This window comes from Marmota monax, unplaced genomic scaffold (genome assembly GCF_021218885.2).
Source record: "Marmota monax isolate L192 unplaced genomic scaffold, Marmota_monax_Labrador192_F-V1.1 WCK01_AAM20220418_F8-fsc00205, whole genome shotgun sequence".
In the NCBI taxonomy this organism is placed as follows: Eukaryota; Metazoa; Chordata; class Mammalia; order Rodentia; family Sciuridae; genus Marmota; species Marmota monax.
The window spans coordinates 499,457-523,663 of NW_026692417.1; the positions used below are offsets into that span (position 1 = coordinate 499,457).

The following is a 24,207-nucleotide window of genomic DNA, read 5'->3' on the forward strand; positions in this document are numbered from 1 at the left end:
ACAAATGAAAATTTACATTAACAAATTTGAAGTAGGACAATTGGTGCTATCCACTTGGGTGCCACAAGACAGGAAAAGGAGAGAGATCAGATTATCCTTGGAAGGTGGCTGTAAAAGTGATGCAAGTAGGAAAAGAGCCAATTTAAACAAATCCATGTTAAATAAATATACTGGATTCAAGATCAGCAGAACTTACACTAGCCTGACTGAGTATTTTGTGATTATCAATGTGTGTTTCACAAAAGGCAGGGAGTTGGTCTACCATGGAAGGATGGAGTTGAAAGAGGCACAGGTGGGATTTTGGCATTGCCCAACTAAAGCCTGAAGAGGGACATTATTCCTTGGTCATCTAGTTTCTTAGGCAAGATCATGCAATTTGTCATTAAACATTGGGATATTATTTTAACATTGAGTTAAATGAAATATTGGAATTTTGTGTCTAGCTATTATAAAAAAAAATTACTCAATAGAGTACTGGTGTTGACAGAATGTGCATACTGGTTTGATTATAAATGAGGTATCAACTGTAGACTATGGAATGGAGATTCCTCTGAAAATTAAAAACAAATGTCATATGATCCAGCAGACCCACTTCAGAGTGCTTATGTAAACAATTGAAATCGGAATGCAGAAAAGATATTAGCACTCCAGAATTCATGGCAACACTATTAACAGTAGCTAAGATATGGAAGTAATGAATGGTTCAAGAAAACATGGTACAAACATACAATGGAATACTATTCAGCCTTAAAACTGATGGAATTCTATTTTTCGATAAGATGGGTGAACCTTGAGGATACTATGCTAAGTGAAATAAGCCAGTCACAGAATGATACCTTCTACACGATTCCACTCACATCAGGTGTATTAAAATCAAACTCAGGTAAAGAAAGACTAGAATGGTAGTTTCCAGAGGCTGTAATAGGAGGATGTTGGGAATTCTAATCAATGAATACTGACTTTCAGTTATCCAAGAGGAAAAACTTCCAGAGACATTATACCTATGGTGTGTACTACAATGTCAATGTATTGTACTCTTCAGATCTATTTAGTGTGTACATCTAATGTCAAGTGATCTTACAATAGTAAAACAAAGACAGACATAAGGAACGAATAATGGTACAGAATTTATTAAGGGTGTCTGCATCTGGGGAAACAACAGAAACTAATAGAAAAGGATAAAGAAGTATACAAGAATCCAGAATATGCTGCAAAAGAAAATATGGTTGATCAGCTGCATAAACTTTTTTGAAATTTTTTAATGAAGAAGTGTCTTCCTAAGTTATTTAGAAAAAGAGGTAAAGAACTTGGCTTCAGAATTTAAGCCAAGGCCATAGCTCCACATCAAGGATCTATGCAGCTGGCCCGAGATCCATTAGGCCTAAGGAAGAAGAGAATGAAGTAGTCTGCACCCCCTCATAGTGATTTACAAGCTCTTATAAAGGAGATGATTAACAGACATCTTAGTGATAGCATGATGGTTTTCAGGAAAGGTAGAAAGTGAATTTGTGCGGGCAAGGCAAGTCAGTTGACAGAAGTTTGCGCAGATGTTGGTCCTTTGGGGACTTGAGCATTAGCAGCAAGGCTGGCAGCAGCTGGATCCGTAGCCCTGGCCTAGGCAACCAGGCAGGCAGACACAGGTGGGGTGGTAGCATCTCCTTGTGCAGTACACGGGTCCAGAGCAAACTGGCTGGCAGCAGCTGGACCCACAGCCACTGGACTCACAGCAGGAGTTGGACCCACAGCCGCTAGACTCACAGCAGCTGGGCTGGCAGCAGCTGGACTCACAGCCACTAGACCCGCAGCAGCTGGGCTGGCAGCAAGGCTGGCAGCAGCTGGACACACAGCAGCAGGGCTGGCAGCAGGGTGTGCGGCAGCAGCTGGTCACACAGGTGGGTTTGAAGGTGGTCCTGCAGCAGGTGGTTTGGCAGCAGGGCTGGCAGCAGCTGGAGCCACAGCTGGAGCCACAGCAGCTGGGCTGGCAGCAGGGTGTGCAGGAGCAGGTCACACAGGCTGGTTTCCAGCAGGTGGTCCTGCAGCAGGTGGTCCTGCAGCCTGTGGGCTGGCAGCAGGTGGGCTGGCAGCAAGGGGAGCAGCAGCAGTCACTCATGGTGGCAGGTGTGGAGGGTGGATCCTGTTCACAGGAGACTTTCCTAGAATCTGATGACTTCTCCCCATCTGGGCCTTTTATACTTGGGTCTTCCAAGGTTTGGGCCAATCATTAGGACATTTCCTCCTTGTTGTTTACATTATTTTCCTATTGTTTTCTATGTTCAGTATGGATATTAACAAGGAGGAAGTTGTTCCCTAAATGTCATGAATCTTTCGAAAGTGAGTGTTTCATCTGTTTCTTAATTGGCAGTAAGTCATAGGGACTTTGTTGAGATAAAAGGAAGGAGCCACAGCATCTGCATTGTTCCTGCTCTGATCATCACCTGGTCACTGAGGTCTGTGAGGGTCAAGGTGGTTGTTTCTCCACAGTTTTGTTTTCTTGGCTGTACTTGGATTGGGAAGTGTGTTTTGGGACATTTTGCGGAAGGACATGCTGAGGAGATGATCACGGGAACAAATTGAATACCTGATTTGTTATCTCTTTGCCTCCCCCTCCCCCCCAAATCAAGATGAATACTGTGGTCTGTGTCTGTATCTGCTTCTTCAACCTGTAGGTCTTTTGGTCTTAAGTACACCTGAGAAAAGGATGTTTAGTGAAAAGTGATCCCAATGGCAGAGCCAAATCAGAGGATGGGTAGATGCAGAATCAGTGCATTAGGAATAAGAATGTATCAATGGATTTATGGATGACCATTGGCCCTACTTTGCCCAGGACTGAGGGGCTCATGGCGAAGAACCTGCCCTGCTGCAGATACAGGCAGACCATGATGAATTGATGACTCCATCCTAACCTGGGTACCAGTGGAGCCAGTGATACTAGGCCAGTTGTCCCCTCCATTTCTTTCCTCCCCTCCTGCCCTCCTTTTCCACCTTTCCCCTCTCTTTCTCTCCATGTTTCTTTTCTTTAATGAGGGAATTAAGACTGAGATGATACTTCATTTATCTTTGAGGCCTTACATATTTCTAACTCTTTGTTAGGTACACCATTCATTTAAAAAAAGGATGGAAAGGATTAATTTCCAGCTTGATGGAATATTACAAATTGAATCTGTTCATGTCCTTGTTACCAGGTTGAGAAGTGAAATTGACTCTTTCCCTCCAGTGGTATCCTCTGACTTGTCCCCAGAAGGAGCCAGTCCCTCTGTTGACTTGTAACCCTGGAGGTTAGTAGTGGCTGTTTGATTTTTATTATAAATAAAAATTGGTTTCTCTCTCTCTCTCTCTCTCTCTCTCTCTCTCTCTCTCTCTCTTTTTTCTTTTAGATTTACCACTGTAATCATCTGTAGTTTATTAAATTTCACTGCTGTGTAATTCCCAATAATACATGAAGTTAACACAACTTCATTGTTGTTGATTAGCTTCTAGACAAGCACATGACTTCTTTGTAGAAGGGGATTATGAAAACTGTGTTGCTATGCATGTTTTTGTACAGAGCCTTGGTATATGTAGTTAAAACTTTTTATCATATAAACTACATGTAGAATTACTTATAATTTCTAGTTTATGTATTTTTTTTCTTTTTTTTTCTTACCTTTCTTTTGACCTATTCTGAGACATCTTATTTTTTATTCTATTATACATAACTCAAAACTTTAAGTTTAATGCTTCTGAAATATAGAAAATTATTTATTTTGAATGTTAATCATGTATCAAAGCTCTCTAGCTTTTTCTAATTGTTTATTGCATGGCAAGTCAGGCACTGTCAAAATCATGTGCAAATGATAATTCTTTATTAACCTCATTTCACTCTTTTATCTTGCATTTTTTTCTTGTTTTTGACCATTTGGTAGAGCCTCTGGCACCATATTTCATATAAAGGTGTAGTGGATATCCTTGTATATTCTCAGTTCAGAAGGGAGAATTCACAAATTCCCCAGTTATGTTTGATGCTTCCTCTATTTTTTTTTGTAGATTATTTTAACAGAGTAATGAGACTATTTTATTCCTTATTTACTAAGGTATTTTTGTTTAAAAGTTTTAAAATACTTTATTATTATTTTAATCCTATATATTTATGGGGTACAGTGTGATAATTCAGCACATACATGCAATGGATAGTGATCAAACGAAACATTTAAAATTTTTATGGGCATATAATAATTATATATATTTAAGAAGGAACAGAGTGATATTTCAATACATGTAGGTTGATTCCATTCCTTTGCTACTTTGAACAGCCCGACATAAACATGAGTAAGCAGGTGTCTCCTTGATATATGGACATCATTTTCTTTGGATAAAAATTCAGAAGTGGGATAATCAGATCACATGATAGTACTATTGTTAGGTTTTTAAAGGATACTGTTCTCCATTCCATAATGATCATATAAATTTGCATTTGTAAATGTGTTTTAGGGTTCCCTTTTCTCCATATCCTTACCAGCACGTTTTGGTCTATTTTTAGCATAATCATTCTAATAGGAATGTGATGTCTCATCTGGTTTTAATTTGCATTTCCCTAACAGTTAATGATGTTGAGCATTTTTCCATAAATTTTGTTGACTGTTGAATTTCCTCTTTTGCCAATTATCTATTTGTATTATTTGCTTATATTTTAATTGAATTATTTGTTTTTTGTTATTGAAGTTTTGAGTTCTTTATATATTCTGGATAATGATTAATGTCAGATGAGTAACTTGCAAATTTGTCTCCCGTTCTGTAGGCTGTCTCTTCACTCTGTTGATGCTTTCCTAAACTTCTTAATCTGATATAATGTCATTTGTCAAATTTTGCTGTTTGACAAATGGCATTATATCAGATTAAGAAATTTAGGAAAATTTTAGGAAAAATTTTTGTGTGCTTTTGGGGGTCTTATGCAAAAATACTTACCTGTCTAAACATCTTGAAGTGTATCCACCATGTTTTCTTTAAGTAGTTTTATAGTTCCAGGTCTTATATTTGGGTCTTTGAGCCATTTTGAATTGATTTTTGCATAGAGTGAGAACAGTCAAGCGTCAATCATCTGCATTTGAATATCCAGTTTTCCAGGTATCATCTGCTGAAAAGGCTGTCATTTCTCCCATGTATGTTTTTGTTTGCTTTGTCAGAAATCAGTTGGCTTTTGATGCAAGAGGTTTTTTCTGGGTACTCTATTCTGTTCCCTTGGTCTATGTGGTTTTTATGCCAATACCATGGGGAAAGGTTTACTTTCTTGAAAATGATGTTGAGATTTATGAAGTGACTTTTCTTTATGAGTTGTGATAATGTTATGGTTAATTGTGCCTTTTTTAAGCAGTGTGGCTAAAACACTGAAGAATGTTCAAATGTGAGACCAACTTTGTATTTTGGAAAACAACCTTGCATTTTGCGTCATATACACATGGCACTAGATTTGAATCATTTATGTCTTATTTATGATAGATGTTGACTTGTTGGACACTTGCAAGCATCATTTAAACTCACAGAAGAGAACTGGGGGGTGGGAAGAGTGTGACCGGTAAATTGTAAGTTCAAGTTAGTGATATGAGATTATTACCTGATCAACATGAGAGCCCCTGTGTCATGTCTGTAGCCCAGTCATTCTTGGGCACCAGGATAGGTTGCTGAGAGAAGGAACCAAAGAAGATGCCTGGAGATGGAGGATGAGACATAAGGTTTATTGGGAGATGCTTATGGGGAAGGTCCAGTGGGGATGAGCTGGAAAGATACCCTCACTAGAGAGACCAGTGGCAATGACTGGACAGGAGCACCTCTGTCCTTCACAGTGCTTTACCAAGTAGTACCTCCTGTCTGTCATGATGCTACCCCAGAAGAGAACACCTCCTGACCCTCATAGTGTTATGTCCACTGGCAGCCATCTGGATGAGTGACACATCCTTTGCACAGTGTCCTCCATTCTGCACCAGTCACCACAGGGAGAGGAGTTTTATAAGTTAGGCTCTAGAAGCAGTGACATCATCAGCATGAGCTTGCTTGTCTTGCTTTGTTCCTTGTATAGTCAGCATCCCAAGGAGAGCAGTCCTGGTCGTCTCCTCCTCCTCCTCCTCCTCCTCCTCCTCCTCCTCCTCCTCCTCCTCCTCTTCTTCTTCTTCTTCTTTTATCTTCTATCTTCTACAAATAATACCGACTTGCTCTAGTTCCCAGAATTTGTGAGGGAAAGCCCATGAACTTCACTATCTGGATATTCTAGCCCAGGCCTGCTATGTTCCTTTAACTTGGCCAGGCTCCTAGGAACTTACAGGAGCATTTTAGAGACATATAGTCTGATTGTCTTCCTTTTAAGAATGATGAACCATGTGATTTTCAAGAAAGCACACATACTACTCTATTTCACATGTAGGCTTTGGCAAAGATTGGAGGAGAAACCTTGAGTTATCTAAAAATATAATTAGATATGTATGACATATAATATACTTATTTCTGAGTATCATGGTAGAAATGAACCAAATGGAAGTTTATACTAACATATGAGAAGTAACATAACTTGGACTCTGTATTCAGGTAATAACTCCCCCCCCGCCCGAAAAAACAAAATAAAACAAAAAACTAAGAAGACAAGACATCACAGTACCTTTGAAATTAAAGCTTAAAAGTGACATAAATAGAAGCAGAACCAATTTATGTACAGGCACCTTAAAGAGAGAACAGCTTCAAAATTAACAGAATATACTTATTGCCAAGTTGCAGATTCTATGAAAGTGAATGGATATTTCCTAAAAGGCAGAGGGGTGGTCAATCTTGGAGGTTCAGAGTCAGGAGAAGTACAGCTGACAGTGGCCAGCCACACATTACACAGCATGGCACCTGTGTCTTCAGGTTTCTCAGACAAGACCATGTGTTTTGACAGGAGTGCATAAGATGTCATTAGACCTCCAGTGAACCATTGTGAACCTCTAGTCACAAGAGCGAGTGTTTACATCCCCACCCCCATGGCTTTCACCATACTCTGTTGAAGGTTTCTTCCTTTGGGAGCAACATTTCTGCCACAGGACATAATTCAAAATAAAAACATCACCTTGGCTTTCTTCATGCCAGTAGACCAACAAGCAGAGAGAGGAGTTACTATTAGTTGTGAGACAATTATCATGAGACTTTAGAATATAAGGGGATTATATCTGGAACTCAAGAGACTGACTGGATTTATTGGTTTACTGGCACTGCCATGATAAGCTACAAGAAACCGAATGGCTTTAATTTATTTCTGAAGCCTGGCAGTCTGAAATTAAGGTGTTTCTCCTCCTCCTCCTCCTCCTCCTCCTCCTCCTCCTCCTCCTCCTCCTCCTCCTCCTCTTCTTCTTCTTCTTCTATCTGAGGATTGTGAGGGAGGTATTGATTCCAGGTTGCTTCTTTGACTTGTAGAAAGATGCCTTCTCCGTGTGTCATACATTGTCTTCCTTCTATGTGTGAATGTCTCTAAATTTATCCTTCTAATACAGACACCAGCCAAATAGATTAGGGTCCAAACTATTTCAGTAGGAACTTATCTTAGCTAATTGCATCTTCAAAGGTATTATTTGAATAGGAATTCTGGGGGACACATAACACTGGATTATTTCCTGGGGTATCTATCCTCAGTAATAACAACAAATAGGTAATAGCAGCAACCACAGTTTGACAATGGCATAGTAACTAGAGGTGCAGACCCATCAGGCAGGAAGATCTAGGTTACCTTTGCTCTAAGTAGGTACTCAGGGGAAGAAGGCATGTAAGGGTTTGGTTCACATGATACCAAGGAACAAATTCCTTTAGATGAGACTCTCAGGAGGACACAAGAGATTCTCAAAGCTTTTTGAGGTAGATGAATCCCTCCAGTGGCTGGTAAGAGGCAAGGGCCTCAAAGGATCCCTGCATTCAAGAAAGTCATTAAATGCAACCCCAGCTGCCACAGCAAGTAGCTGGTGCTCACTGAGGTGTGGGAAACTAATTTGGGAAGAACATTGTAAGGAGAAATGCTATCTGTATATAAAGGGATTACTCCTTCCTCAGTTACATCAAGTCAAGGACTCAATTTGCTCCAGTTAAGTCCTGATGCCATTTCTACTTACCTGAGATCTCAGTGTAAATACACTGGAGCAGGAAGAAAAGGCCCAGAATTGGATCTTGCTCATTATTAAGCACATAGCATCACACAATGAAATGTTCTCCTCTGAAAAAGGGAGATGCTAATTTATGGGGGGCTGTTTTGAGGCTCAGGATGGATAATGCCCTGGGTACATACATGTGTTCGTACATGTCATATAAGGAATGCTGTCCAAGAAAACACAGCACAACATGGGATGAGAATGGTTCAGAATTTATTAAAAGCCATTTCAGTAAGAATTCCTGCTTCTAGGAAGATTATGGAAACAAAAATCTGAAAGAAACATGAGAACACAAGAAACATGAGTACATTGAGAAAGAAAACATGATCACGTAGATCACTGATCAGCCAGAGAAACCTATGTGGAGAGCTGTGAGGATTTGTTACATAGAGAGAAGAGAGTGAAGATCTTGATATAAGAGTCAAAGGCAAGAACATAAGTCTGAAATTGAGATACAGGAAGATGCTGCTTGATGCCCCAGACATAAATCAGGACAAAGTAGTCTGTACATCCTCAAACTGATTCACAGGGCTTACACAAGCAGGGAAGTAACAGGCATTTTGTTGACAACATGCTGGGCTTGTGAAGTAGATTTTTGCCTAAGGAGGTAATTCAGTTGACAGAAGTTTGTGCAGATGTTGGTCCTTTGGGGACTTGAGCATTAGCAGCAAGGCTGGCAGCAGCTGGATCCGTAGCCCTGGCCTAGGCAACCAGGCAGGCAGACACAGGTGGGGTGGTAGCATCTCCTTGTGCAGTACACGGGTCCAGAGCAAACTGGCTGGCAGCAGCTGGACCCACAGCCACTGGACTCACAGCAGGAGTTGGACCCACAGCCGCTAGACTCACAGCAGCTGGGCTGGCAGCAGCTGGACTCACAGCCACTAGACCCGCAGCAGCTGGGCTGGCAGCAAGGCTGGCAGCAGCTGGACACACAGCAGCAGGGCTGGCAGCAGGGTGTGCGGCAGCAGCTGGTCACACAGGTGGGTTTGAAGGTGGTCCTGCAGCAGGTGGTTTGGCAGCAGGGCTGGCAGCAGCTGGAGCCACAGCTGGAGCCACAGCAGCTGGGCTGGCAGCAGGGTGTGCAGGAGCAGGTCACACAGGCTGGTTTCCAGCAGGTGGTCCTGCAGCAGGTGGTCCTGCAGCCTGTGGGCTGGCAGCAGGTGGGCTGGCAGCAAGGGGAGCAGCAGCAGTCACTCATGGTGGCAGGTGTGGAGGGTGGATCCTGTTCACAGGAGACTTTCCTAGAATCTGATGACTTCTCCCCATCTGGGCCTTTTATACTTGGGTCTTCCAAGGTTTGGGCCAATCATTAGGACATTTCCTCCTTGTTGTTTACATTATTTTCCTATTGTTTTCTATGTTCAGTATGGATATTAACAAGGAGGAAGTTGTTCCCTAAGTCATGAATCTTTCGAAAGTGAGTGTTTCATCTGTTTCTTAATTGGCAGTAAGTCATAGGGACTTTGTTGAGATAAAAGGAAGGAGCCACAGCATCTGCATTGTTCTTGCTCTGATCATCACCTGGGCATGTGGCAGTTCCTGCAGGCCTGTGAGGGTCAGGGTTGCTGTTCCCCTACTGTTGTGTTCTTTTTCCTTTATGTAGATCAGGAAGTTTCTCTGGGAATGATAATGATGCTGCTATGATGAACCGAATGCCTAGTTCCATGTCTGTGTACCCAAGAAGTGGTTGAGGCATCTGTCTCTGGACCAGCGTCTCCACCTGTGTATCCCAGGTGTACCAAAGGCACTTGGGAAGAGGCTGTAAACTGTGTTCCCAGCAGAGCCAGATCGGGTGTGTGGAAGCAGAAGGATTCCTCTGGGACTTAGAAAACATCCATCAATCTCCAGCCTAGGTGACCCTTTGTCTTTGTCCCTGGCTGAGCTGCCGGGTCTCCTAGAATGAGGTCCTTCATGTATATAAAAATAAGTTGGTATAACTGGGGAGTTCTAGGAATTTGTTGGGGACTGGAGTCCTAACCCTGTTTACCAGCAGAAACAGTTATTTCAGGAAACATGAAATACATGTCTTGTGTTCTTTCTTTCTTCTCTATTTAGTGAAGGAATTAGAGGAGATTATGCCCAGTTATTTGTAAGTTCTACTATGTTCCAAATTTTTCTGAAGTATAAAATATTCATTTAAAAAAGTGTTCAAATTATTAGTTTTCAACTTGATACACCAATTGAACACTCCCCTGTTTCTATAACAGGTTAATGAATAGAGTTTATCCCCATCCTCAAAACATAACTCCTTAATCATCCCCGTTGGTAGATAATCAGTCTACTGATGTATAACTTTGTAGGTCACTTTAGGCTGTTTTATAACTTTTGATAAATGAAATGGTATGGATTTGGCCACTTTTCTGCACATTAATATTGAGATTCACCCAGGTAATCCATTCATCTTGTTCCTCTATTATCCTACATTTAATGTATAAGTCACAATTTCTTTGTTTACTGTACTGTCGATATACATGTGAGTTGTTAGCAGTTGGAGACTATTAAAATATTAAAACTAATGGAAATTCTTGAAGGTTTTTTTGTTAATAAATGTAAATATTTCTGTTAAATAGCATACCTAAGATTAGAATAGCTCATAGATTTGCTTAGTCAAAATATTTATATTCAAGAAGTCTTGCCCATCTTTGCATAAATTCATTCCTAGGCATTTTACTCTTCATGATAATATGCATCTATAGTTTAAAATTTTAAGTTTTAACAGTCTGAAATATAGAAAAATAATTTATGAATGTGTGTTGGTCTGATACCCCAAATCCCTCATTATTTATAATAGTTTGTCAATAATATATTTTAAAAATGTTACACAACAGTCAGGAAGTGGCTGTAATGGATATAAAGAATATAGTTGTGTGCATTTTTCTTGTAGCAGGGGCCACTCTTAATATTTCACAATTATGTAGTTTATGACTGTTTCTTCTCATCAGATCAGCTGAAATTTTTTTCTATTTCTATTTCCTAAACTATTAAAATTTATAACATGCCTTTTCTTAAGTTATTGGAATGACATTATGATTATTTCATTTTTTGATTTAGTAAATATGATTAAAACATTGGTCAATATTCAAATCTTAGAACAACTTTGCATTTCTGAAAAGAATTCAAATGGCTATGATTATGTGCATTGGCACTGCATTCGATTTGCCTATTTGTTGTTGAGGCTGTGTTGCATCCCCAGAATTTAACCTCCTGTTCTTATTGTATTTCTTCCATTCTCTAAGAAACTCAGCTCTCAATATGTCAAGATTCCTCATTTTCCTGTGGCCCAATTTGCCCTTAATAGTGGCTCCCTGTACTGGTGTATGTGAAGGTAATTTATACCCATATTATAATCTAACAGTGCTATTGCAGATCACGGGCATGGGGAACAACAGATAGACTAGAACATCCCGTAAGTCCCCACAGGGAAGATTTATGCAATGTTATCTTTCTACATATTGGGTGTGGTTTGTCTCCCAAAGGTTCATGTGCTGGAAATTTGCTCCTAGTGTGGTGGTGGTGAGGTGTCTTTAAGCACTTTGATGGAGTAGGGCCCAGTGGAAGGTGGTTAGTTGATTGAGGCTACACCTTCATGAATGGATTCATAGGGTTTCAGGGAGTGAGTCAGGTTGTGTGGGACTGTATAGTTTCCAAGGGAATGGGTTGTTTTAAGTCAAGGTTGGTTGTCTCAGCTTTGTGTTCTTCTTCTTCTCTCACCACGTGATCTATGAGCCTGCTTTCCCTTCAACTTGTCTACCATGTTGTGACACAGCCAGGGGGCCCTAGTCAGATTCTGGTGCTGGCACTATCTGAACTTTCCAGGTACCAGAATCATGAGCCAGATAAACATCTTTCCTTTATAAATCACATATGCCTAGCATGTGTGAGACACTGGGTTTGGTTCCCAACACCACATAGAAATGAATAAAATAAATGTCTAGTGACAAATAAAAAATATATTTAAAAAATCACCAACCTCCAGACCAAGGTATTAATGAAAAACAATAACAAATTTACAAAGAACAGCAGAGTTCTTTGGAATGTAAGGAGCCAACTTAGAGGTAACACACTGCAGTGTTCATTGTTATCATCTGGATGTGTGATATCCCCTGGCCCAGTGACTCTTACATGGTTCACACATAGGTGATTTTATGTATATATCCTCAGTAGTAGTATACATGGGTTCAGAGATTGATGGGTGGAAGTAGAAGTGAGTCTTTTTTCTCATTTTTAACTATCTTGACAATATACTTGGCAATTTGTGCCCCCATTCCCATGGCTTTGAGTTCCACTCAGTTAAAAGCTTAGCGCCTAAGTAAGGGATAGTCTATCAGAGGATATACTCTAAAGTGACAACTGTTTCCTGGTCATGTTGGACTCCTCATGTCAACAGAGAAAATGGCAAAGTCAGGAGTTACTCTTTGATGAAGTACAATTGTAATGAAGAAATAGAGCGTTGGGAGGATTATTCCTGGAATTTAGGGGATTCACTGGAGTATCCCACAGTGTGCCCTGGGAATAGCCACAAAAGAGCTGTGGCAGCAACCATGGCATGATGGCTGATAACCAAAGGCTAATGATTCTACTTGTCTTGAGATGTCATTGTAAGTGTCTTCAGGCCAATAAAGAAGACCCAATCCTGCACCTGAGTCTATCTATTATTTACTACATGACTATACACAATGAACTATGTTTATCTGAAAAATGGAGAAAATAATTTGTGGGGGCTGGTATGATACTCAGAATGGATAATATAGTCTGTAATATACATTTAAATCTATCAGGAACTACTGTACAATGAAACAAAACACAATGTGAAATAAATTGTGTCAGAATTCATTAAGAAACATAAATGAATCCTCGTGACTCATGATATAATTCTAAGTGATCATGAATAGAACAAAGTAGGACACCAGAAACATGAGTATATTAGAAAACAAAACAGGATTATTGAGATTACTAATCAGTTGCAAAAATTATGAGAAAATTCTAAGGCTGTGTTTGTAAGATACATAAAGAAAGAGATTGAAGGGATACTGGGATACCAGCTATGGCTCCCTTCTCTCTGCAGGGAGAAGTCTATGTTACCCCTGTTAAAATAAATCCTGCATTATATGCTTGCCTGGGCATGCTTCTCTAACGTTGTACTGTGAGGGAGCTGAATTCATCACTGGTAACCAACTATATTATTGGTGCTTGCTTTTTTTACGAAAACCAGGACATGGGTGGAGCTGGTGCCAAATGTGGAGCCAATGTCAGTAAACAGGGATCCTTCCATACATGTTGACGGGGGAAGGCAGTAGCTTACTGCCTGGAACAGGCTTTGACCATGTCTTTCATCAGCTGGTACTAATTAATCCCCAACAGGATCCTGCCTCCACCCTTTATTTGACTCTTTCTCTAAAACAAGCTCTACAAAAAATTAACAAAAAAAATTGTCAACAGTAATGGTGGATCGATTTCTTGTTTCTAATGTTCCATTATCATTGGTAATTTTTTTCTGGAAAACCTTATGCCTTTGCAGCAGTAATTTCTATTTATAATAAAATTATATTTATTAGAATGGTTAAAAAAATAAAGAGGTTGAAAATTTTTATTTTCTATTTAAAAATTTGCCATGGTTTTAATTGGTGCATTAATTGTACATAATTGGGGAAGTTTTGTTACATATTTGAATATGCACAAAATATAACAATAAAATTTGATCAATATTACTCCCTAGCACTTCCCCCTCCCTCCCTGACCCCCATCTTCTCCTACCTTTTCTCTAGTGATTTCCCCTTTATTTTTATGAGACTCCTGCCCCTCCCCCACTTTTTCTTTTCCCTTTCTAGCTTTCATATGAGAGAAAACATATGACCCTTGACCTTCTGAGTTTGGCTTATTTTGCTTAGCATAATGCAATGGTCTCTAATTCCATTCATTTTCCTGCAAATGACAATTTAATTCTTCTTTATGACTGAATACAACTCCATTGTGCATATATATCACATTTTTTTTAATGCATTCATCCATTGATGGGCACCTAGGCTGGTTCTATAGTTTGGTTATTGTAAATTGTTCTGCTATAAACATGGATATGCATGTAGTATGATAACTTTAATTCCGTAGGATGAATACTGAGGGATGGTATAGCTGGGTCATATGGTGGGTCCATGTCTGAGACTGATGATCTTAAGAGTCCAAGCCAAGACCATAACTCCAGAATGAGGAAATCATGAAGATGCACATGATCCCAAGACATAGGAAAGAAGAAAAACCAGGATGAAGTCCTTTGCACTCCATCAAGCTGACTCAGGATTTTCAATGAGTAGAGTAGCAACAGACATTTCAGTGACAGCATGCTGGCTGTCAGGGTAGTCTAGAAAGTGAAATTGTCCACAAAATAGAATGCCAGTGTTGTGGGAGGATGATGGGGTTTTGTGGAATTCGATCAGCCACCAGAAGGCTGGTGGCAACTGGACATATAGCAGTTAGGCTGGCATCAGGGCATGCTGCAGCAGCTGGGTGCAGGGCAGGGTGTGCCACAGCAGCTGGTCACACAGGCTAATCTCCAGCAGATGGTCCTGCAGCAGGTAGCCTGGCAGCAAGGGGAAGCAGGAAATGGGTCATGGCAGCAGGTGTGAAAGGGGGATCCTGTTCACAGGCAATTTTTGCAGAATACGACAACTCCTTACAACCAGGCTCTCTTGTCTATCTGGCCTCCAACATTTGGAACCATCAGCAGCCTTTTCTTTGTGGTTGTTCATATTATATCGATATTCAGTTTGTGTTTGTGAAGGAAGAAGTTATTCTTTAAGTGATAAAAGCATTCAGAAAGTAAACGTTTAATCTGTTTCTTAAGAGGGCTTAACTCACAGGAACTGTTTCCAGATGAAAGGAAGACAGTCACCTCATTAGCATCCTTGGTGCTCTGAGCATCCTTTTGGTCATGTGGTGGTTCCGGCTGCCCTGGGAGGCACTGAATGGTGTTCTTCTAGAACAGTTCCTTCTTCTGTATTCAGATTAGGAAGTGTCTGTGGGAGGAGCTCAATGCTGCTGTATTCACAGGGAGGAAGAGCAAGTGTTTACACAGAGGATTCTGGCTCAAGGCTCCTAGATGCATCTGTCTCTGGACCAGCTCTTCCATCTGTGTGTCCAAGCCATATTGGAAGAGGGTGTTTGGCATGTGGTTTTGCCCAGCAGAACAGACCAGAACCTCAGGGTAGAAACAGAAGCAGTACAGGAGATGATCCAGTTATGGATGAATGTGTGGGTGACTATCGGTCCTGTTTTATCCAGGATGAGCCTGTGGGACTTTCCGCCACAGAAGCCCTGCAGACCCAGGCAAGCCAGGATGAGCAGGTGACTCTAGTCCTAACTTGGTACCAGCATAGTCACTGATCTTTGTCAGGGATTTTTCTCAGTCTTTCCTTCTGTCTGTCTCTCTTTCTTTCTCCTCTCCTCTCATTCTGTTATTTTCTTGACTTCTTTTCTTTCTTTTAACATATCACTCTTTTTTTTTAACATATCCTCTCACTCAATCCCAGTGGGAGCTGATCATTCTTGATGTGTAATCTTCTAAGTCAGTTTTGACTTTTTCCCTTTTATGTAAACAAAATGAGTGATTGGTTGTTCTCTATTGAGGTTAAGAGTGGAGACTCATCTGTACGTTTATCTGCTGTGTTCATTCTTCATGCTACACTATCTCTCACAGACTGAAGCTGACTCATTTCATTTTTGTTTTCCTAGAGGAAAACAAGTAACTTGTTTGCAGGTTGTGACTATTCAAATTATTGCTGCTATATGGGCTTTTGTACAGAGCCTGTGATCATGTGTATAAATTTCTCTGGTGGATATACAAAAAAGTATAGAATTGGTCATAGAATTCCCATGCACAAATCTTTATTTCTCCCTTTGTGGTGGACTTATCAATTTTTCAACAAATTTGTTCTCATATGTTTTATTTTTATGTACCCTATATATCAAATTTTAAAATTTAAAGTTTTACTGCCTCTGAAATATCAAAAATAACCCATTTTTGCATGTTTGCATGTATGTGAAATCCCTGGTTATTTTTAAAAGTTTATTGCAGATTTTTTGGGGCGGGGCAATATTCAATGCATGGTTATGTTATGGCCAACAATACTTCTTTTGTTAGTTTCAGCATACTATTTCTATCTCCCATTTTTTTTTCTCTAGCTTTGGTCCACTGGTCAACGCTTTAATACAACTGTGAAAAAAATGGATATCTTTGTATAATCTTAACATAGGAGAGAGATCTCTCAATATTTTACCATTATTTATGATGCTCCTTGGTTTTCTGTAGATTTTCTTTTTTTTATTAGAATAGAGTTTCATGAGTCTGGTAAAACCCTTTATATGTAACTTGCTTTGTGTCATCTTTAGTTACTTGCTTTGGGGGACTTAAAAATTCCCATTTTTGCAAGGTTCAGGGGCACATACCTATTATCCTAGCAGCTAGGGAAGCTGAGGTAGGAGGATTACAAGTTCAAAGCCAGCCTCAGCACCTTAGGCTCTAAGCAACTGAGTAAGACACTCTCTCAAAATAAAATATTTTAAAAAGGGTTAGGTGTTGGGGATATGGTTCAGTGGAAGTGTCCTTTAGTTCCAATCCCCCATAACAAATATACACACACACATACACATACACACACACAAATAAATAAATAAATCACCAGTTTTAGAGGTCACAAGCTAAGCAATATAGTAATATATTGCAACCAATATATTGTCAATAGCTTTGCTGTAGACAACACCTCTGTTGTGTGAGCCATAATGGAAAAGTGGTTTTCCAGGGACTTGGATGTAGCATTTGTGTATCTCAATGTGGTTGAAACCATTGATACTCCACTTGGGCCTGGGGAAGAGTCTGATCAATGGCTAATAGGTGGCGTCCCTGATCAGAGGTCCCACAACTCACTCTGAGGTTATGTTAACCCACATTTTTCTGAATATGTATCCTGTGAAGAGCCTCAATATTAAGATTACAGATCACTTCACTTTTGCTGCCTTCTGATTACCCATTCCCACTCTATAAACAACCCTGATTCTTTGTCTCATAAATATTTCTAAAGCCTTATGCTTGGATACAGAGTAGAGACTCACTCTCCCATTCTTTGCTTGGCTGACTCAAATATCTCTTTATGTTTTGAAAGCAACTCGTTTTGCTGATTGGCATATTACACAGTGGGTCAAATAGGACTGCTTCAGGAACAGCAATGAGGCTTTTAAAATCATCAGAGTTGTTTTATGTTGAAAATATGCTGCTGCTTATAGAAAAAATTTTTTTTCTTTACAAATTTAGATAATGTTATGATCAGTCTACTTTTTTCAGCAAATGTGATTAAATGTTCCAATGTGACATTTCTGAAAATCATGCAATGTTGTTATGATCATAGGCCTATTGTACCGGATTTGACTCACTTCCATCTTATGGATCTGTTCTAGAGCTCTCTCTTTCACTTGTGGAAAGAGGTCTTCTCCAGGTGTCTTACATTGTCATCCTTCTATGTGTATATGTCGCTAAATATCCTTTCTTAAATAGATACCAACCCATTAGATTAGGATCCAAACTATTTTGGTATGAACTTATCTTAGGTAATTGCATCTTCAGTAGTATGATTTGAATAGAAATTCTATGTGATCATATTCAACACATAACACTGGATTATTCCCTAGAATATCCATGCACAATAATGACCACAAATGGGTAATAACAGCAGCCAGGGCTAGACAATGACATAGTAACTACAGTTTCAGACCCATCAGGCAGGAAGATCTAGGTTACATTGCTCAAAGTATCTACTCAGCAGATCACAGCCATGTAAGGATTTGATTCACATGATACTAAGGAACAAATTCCTTTAGATGAGACTCTCAGGAGGACACAAGAGATTCTCAAAGCTTTTTGAGGTAGATGAATCCCTCCAGTGGCTGGTAAGAGGCTAGGGCCTCAAAGGATCCCTGCATTCAAGAAAGTCATTAAATGCAACCCCAGCTGCCACAGCAAGTAGCTGGTGCTCACTGAGGTGTGGGAAACTAATTTGGGAAGAACATTGTAAGGAGAAATGCTATCTGTATATAAAGGGATTACTCCTTCCTCAGTTACATCAAGTCAAGGACTCAATTTGCTCCAGTTAAGTCCTGATGCCATTTCTACTTACCTGAGATCTCAGTGTAAATACACTGGAGCAGGAAGAAAAGGCCCAGAATTGGATCTTGCTCATTATTAAGCACACAGCATCACACAATGAAATGTTCTCCTCTGAAAAAGGGAGATGCTAATTTATGGGGGGCTGTTTTGAGGCTCAGGATGGATAATGCCCTGGGTACATACATGTGTTCGTACATGTCATATAAGGAATGCTGTCCAAGAAAACACAGCACAACATGGGATGAGAATGGTTCAGAATTTATTAAAAGCCATTTCAGTAAGAATTCCTGCTTCTAGGAAGATTATGGAAACAAAAATCTGAAAGAAACATGAGAACACAAGAAACATGAGTACATTGAGAAAGAAAACATGATCACGTAGATCACTGATCAGCCAGAGAAACCTATGTGGAGAGCTGTGAGGATTTGTTACATAGAGAGAAGAGAGTGAAGATCTTGATATAAGAGTCAAAGGCAAGAACATAAGTCTGAAATTGAGATACAGGAAGATGCTGCTTGATGCCCCAGACATAAATCAGGACAAAGTAGTCTGTACATCCTCAAACTGATTCACAGGGCTTACACAAGCAGAGAAGTAACAGGCATTTTGGTGACAACATGCTGGGCTTGTGAAGTAGATTTTTTGCCTAAGGAGGTAATTCAGTTGACAGAAGTTTGTGCAGATGTTGGTCCTTTGGGGACTTGAGCATTAGCAGCAAGGCTGGCAGCAGCTGGATCCGTAGCCCTGGCCTAGGCAACCAGGCAGGCAGACACAGGTGGGGTGGTAGCATCTCCTTGTGCAGTACACGGGTCCAGAGCAAACTGGCTGGCAGCAGCTGGACCCACAGCCACTGGACTCACAGCAGGAGTTGGACCCACAGCCGCTAGACTCACAGCAGCTGGGCTGGCAGCAGCTGGACTCACAGCCACTAGACCCGCAGCAGCTGGGCTGGCAGCAAGGCTGGCAGCAGCTGGACACACAGCAGCAGGGCTGGCAGCAGGGTGTGCGGCAGCAGCTGGTCACACAGGTGGGTTTGAAGGTGGTCCTGCAGCAGGTGGTTTGGCAGCAGGGCTGGCAGCAGCTGGAGCCACAGCTGGAGCCACAGCAGCTGGGCTGGCAGCAGGGTGTGCAGGAGCAGGTCACACAGGCTGGTTTCCAGCAGGTGGTCCTGCAGCAGGTGGTCCTGCAGCCTGTGGGCTGGCAGCAGGTGGGCTGGCAGCAAGGGGAGCAGCAGCAGTCACTCATGGTGGCAGGTGTGGAGGGTGGATCCTGTTCACAGGAGACTTTCCTAGAATCTGATGACTTCTCCCCATCTGGGCCTTTTATACTTGGGTCTTCCAAGGTTTGGGCCAATCATTAGGACATTTCCTCCTTGTTGTTTACATTATTTTCCTATTGTTTTCTATGTTCAGTATGGATATTAACAAGGAGGAAGTTGTTCCCTAAGTCATGAATCTTTCGAAAGTGAGTGTTTCATCTGTTTCTTAATTGGCAGTAAGTCATAGGGACTTTGTTGAGATAAAAGGAAGGAGCCACAGCATCTGCATTGTTCTTGCTCTGATCATCACCTGGGCATGTGGCAGTTCCTGCAGGCCTGTGAGGGTCAGGGTTGCTGTTCCCCTACTGTTGTGTTCTTTTTCCTTTATGTAGATCAGGAAGTTTCTCTGGGAATGATAATGATGCTGCTATGATGAACCGAATGCCTAGTTCCATGTCTGTGTACCCAAGAAGTGGTTGAGGCATCTGTCTCTGGACCAGCGTCTCCACCTGTGTATCCCAGGTGTACCAAAGGCACTTGGGAAGAGGCTGTAAACTGTGTTCCCAGCAGAGCCAGATCGGGTGTGTGGAAGCAGAAGGATTCCTCTGGGACTTAGAAAACATCCATCAATCTCCAGCCTAGGTGACCCTTTGTCTTTGTCCCTGGCTGAGCTGCCGGGTCTCCTAGAATGAGGTCCTTCATGTATATAAAAATAAGTTGGTATAACTGGGGAGTTCTAGGAATACCGAATTTGTTGGGTACTTAGTGAAGGAATTAGAGGAGATTATTCCCAGTTATTTGTGAGTTCTACTGTGTTCCAAACTTTTCTGAAGTATAAAACATTCATTTAAAAAAGTGTTCAAATTATTAGTTTTCAACTTGATACACCAATTGAACACTCCCCTGTTTCTATAACAGGTTAATGAATAGAGTTTATCCCCATCCTCAAAACTTAATCATCCCTGTTGGTAGATAATCAGTCTACTGATGTATAACTTTGTAGGTCACTTTAGGCTATTTTATAACTTTTGATAAATGAAATGGTATGGATTTGGCTACTTTCTCTGCACATTAAGATTGAGATTCACCCAGATAATTCGTTCATCTTGTTCCTCTATTATCCTACCTTAAACGTATAAGTCACAACTTCTTTGTTAACTGTACTGTTGATATATACATTCGAGTTCTTAGCAGTTTGAGACTATTAAAATGTTAAAACTAATTCTGCCATGGAAATTTTTGAGGGTTTTTTTTTTGGTTAATAAATGTAAATATTTCTGTTAAAAAGCGTAACTTAGAATAGCTCATAGATTTGCTTAGTCAAAATATTTATATTCGAGAAGTCTTGCCCATCTTTGCATAAATTCATTACTAGGCATTTTACTGTTCATAATAATATGCATCATATAGTTTAAATTTTAAGTTTTAACTATCTGAATTATAGAAAAATAATTTATGAATGTGTGTTGGTCTGATATCCAAAATACCTCAGTATTTATAATAGTTTATCAATAATGTATTTTAAAAATCTCACACAACAGTCATGTATTGGCTGTAATGTATATAAAAATATAGTTGTGCATTTTTCTTCTAGCAGAGGCCACTCTTAATATTTCACAATAATGGTACTTTATGACTGTTTCTTTTCATCAGATCAGCTGAGATTTTTTTTCTATTTCTATTTCCTAAACTATTGAAATTTATAACATGCCTTTTCTTAAGCTTTTGGGATGACAATATGATTATTTCATTTTTTTAATTTAGTAAATATGATTAAAACATTCATAAATATTCAAATCTTAGAACTTTGCATTTCTGAAAAGAATTCAAATGGCTATGATTATGAGCATTGGCACTGCATTTGATTTGCCTATCTGTTTGGGTATCAAGACCATGTGTATTGACAGGAGTGCAGGAGATGTCATTAAACCTCCAGTGAACCATTGTGAACCTCTAGTCACAAGAGTGAGTGTTTACATCCCCACCCCCATGGCTTTCACCATACTCTGTTGAAGGTTTCTTCCTTTGGGAGCAACATTTCTGCCACAGGTCATAATTCAAAATAAAAACATCACCTTGGCTTTCTTCATGCCAGTAGACCAACAAGCAGAGAGAGGAGTTACTATTAGTTGTGAGACAATTATCATGAGACTTTAGAATATAAGGGGATTATATCTGGAACTCAAGAGACTGACTGGATTTATTGGTTTACTGGCACTGCCATGATAAGCTACCAGAAACCGAATGGCTTTAATTTATTTCTGAAGCCTGGCAGTCTGAAATTAAGGTGTTTCTCCTCCTCCTCCTCCTCCTCCTCCTCCTCCTCCTCCTCCTCCTCTTCGTTCTCCTCCTCTCTGAGGATTGTGAGGGAGGTATTGATTCCAGGTTGCTACTTTGACTTGTAGAAAGATGTCTTCTCCATGTGTCTTACATTGTCTTCTTTCTATGTGTGAATATCTTTAAATTTATCCTTCTAATACAGACACCAGCCAAATAGATTAGGGTCCAAACTATTTCAGTATGAACATACCTTAGCCAATTGCATTTTAAAAGGTATTATTTGAAATGGAATTCTGGGGGACACATAACACTGGATTATTTCCTGGGGTATCTATCCTCAGTAATAACAACAAATGGGTAATAGCAGCAACCACAGTTTGACAATGGCATAGTAACTAGAGGTGGAGACCCATCAGGCAGGAAGATCTAGGTTACCTTTGCTCTAAGTAGGTACTCAGGGGAAGAAGGCATGTAAGGGTTTGGTTCACATGATATCATGGAACAAATTCCTTTAGATGAGACTCTCAGGAGGACACAAGAGATTCTCAAAGCTTTTTGAGGTAGATGAATCCCTCCAAGTGGCTGGTAAGAGGCTAGGGCCTCAAAGGATCCCTGCATTCAAGAAAGTCATTAAATGCAACCCCAGCTGCCACAGCAAGTAGCTTGTGCTCACTGAGGTGTGGGAAACTAATTTGGGAAGAAAATTGTAAGCAGATATTCTGTGTATATAAGAGATTATTCCTTTCACAGTTGCATCAAGTCAAGGGCACATCTTGCTCCAGTTAAGTCCTGATGCCATTTCTACTTATCTGAGATGTCAGTGTAAATACACTGGAGCAGGAAGAAAAGGCACACAGCATCACACAATGAAATGTTCTCATCTGAAAAAGGGAGATACTAATTTATGGAGGGCTGTTTTGAGGCTTAGAATGAATAATGCCCTTGGTACATGTGTTCGTACATGTCATATAAGGAATGCTGACCAAGAAAACACAGCACAACATGGGATGAGAATGGTTCAGAATTTATTAAAAGCCATTTAGGTAAGAATTCTGGCTACTAGGAAGATTGTGAAAACAAAAATCTGGACATAAGAAACATGAGTACATTGAGAAAGAAAACATGATCACATAGATCTCTGATCAGCCAGAGAAACGTATGTGGAGAGCTGTGAGGATTTGTTACATAGATAGAAGAGAGTGAAGATCTTGACTTAAGAGTCAAAGGCAAGAACATAAGTCTGAAATTGAGATACAGGAAGATGCTGCTTGATGCCCCAGACACAAATCAGGACAAAGTAGTCTGTATATCCTCAAGCTGATTCACAGGGCTTACACAAGCAGGGAAGTAACAGGCATTTTGTTGACAACATGCTGGGCTTGTGAAGTAGATTTTTGCCTAAGGAGGTAATTCAGTTGATAGAAGTTTGTTTGTGCAGATGTTGGTCTTTTGGGAACTTGAGCATTAGCAGCAAGACTGGCAGCAGCTGGATCCGTAGCCCTGGCCTAGGCAACCAGGCAGGCAGACACAGGTGGGGTGGTAGCATCTCCTTGTGCAGTACACGGGTCCAGAGCAAACTGGCTGGCAGCAGCTGGACCCACAGCCACTGGACTCACAGCAGGAGTTGGACCCACAGCCGCTAGACCCGCAGCAGCTGGGCTGGCAGCAGCTAGACCCACAGCCGCTAGACCCGCAGCAGCTGGGCTGGCAGCAAGGCTGGCAGCAGCTGGACACACAGCAGCAGGGCTGGCAGCAGGGTGTGCGGCAGCAGCTGGTCACACAGGTGGGTTTGAAGGTGGTCCTGCAGCAGGTGGTTTGGCAGCAGGGCTGGCAGCAGCTGGAGCCACAGCTGGAGCCACAGCAGCTGGGCTGGCAGCAGGGTGTGCAGGAGCAGGTCACACAGGCTGGTTTCCAGCAGGTGGTCCTGCAGCAGGTGGTCCTGCAGCCGGTGGGCTGGCAGCAGGTGGGCTGGCAGCAAGGGGAGCAGCAACAGTCACTCATGATGGCAGGTATGGAAGATGGGATCCTGTTCACAGGTGAGTTTTTCTGATATGAAAAAGTCTGTTTTCTTGAGTCTTTTATACCCTAGACTCCCAATGTTGGGACCAATAAGAAGAACTTTTCCTTGTGTTTTCTTGTTGTTATTTTGGTCCCTGGTGAATTGTTAAGGAAGTTATTCTCTTTGTGTTTTGAACTTCATGAAAATTAGTTTTAATCTTTTTCCTAATTGGGAATGCTATTTATGAATGTTTTCCAGAAATGGAAAAGGCAGGATTCATCATCAGCATAATTTCCACTTATGTCATATCATCTGGTCAGGTGATCTTCCCACTGTCTTGAGGAGGGTCGGATTAGCTGTTCCTCTTGGGTCTGCTTCCTTTAGCTCC

The 24,207-nt window shown here is 40.7% G+C and overlaps 4 protein-coding genes across 4 annotated transcripts; all 4 read right to left on the reverse strand.

Annotated features, from left to right (window-relative positions):
- Positions 1 to 679: 679 nt before the first annotated feature.
- LOC124091582 (keratin-associated protein 9-9-like) lies at positions 680 to 2,148 on the reverse strand. Its single transcript, XM_046442655.2, has one exon. It carries the CDS (start codon positions 2,108 to 2,110, stop codon positions 1,574 to 1,576), a length of 537 nt encoding a protein of 178 aa, XP_046298611.1. The 5' UTR covers positions 2,111 to 2,148; the 3' UTR covers positions 680 to 1,573.
- Positions 2,149 to 8,242: 6,094 nt separating this feature from the next.
- On the reverse strand, positions 8,243 to 9,368 carry LOC124091584 (keratin-associated protein 9-9-like). The gene has a single exon (XM_046442658.2). It carries the CDS (start codon positions 9,328 to 9,330, stop codon positions 8,794 to 8,796), a length of 537 nt encoding a protein of 178 aa, XP_046298614.1. The 5' UTR covers positions 9,331 to 9,368; the 3' UTR covers positions 8,243 to 8,793.
- Positions 9,369 to 18,476: 9,108 nt separating this feature from the next.
- LOC124091583 (keratin-associated protein 9-9-like) lies at positions 18,477 to 19,565 on the reverse strand. Its single transcript, XM_046442657.2, has one exon. The coding sequence runs from the start codon at positions 19,525 to 19,527 to the stop codon at positions 18,991 to 18,993; it is 537 nt and encodes a 178-aa protein (XP_046298613.1). The 5' UTR covers positions 19,528 to 19,565; the 3' UTR covers positions 18,477 to 18,990.
- Positions 19,566 to 22,808: 3,243 nt separating this feature from the next.
- On the reverse strand, positions 22,809 to 23,855 carry LOC124091585 (keratin-associated protein 9-9-like). Its single transcript, XM_046442659.2, has one exon. It carries the CDS (start codon positions 23,819 to 23,821, stop codon positions 23,285 to 23,287), a length of 537 nt encoding a protein of 178 aa, XP_046298615.1. The 5' UTR covers positions 23,822 to 23,855; the 3' UTR covers positions 22,809 to 23,284.
- Positions 23,856 to 24,207: the final 352 nt, after the last annotated feature.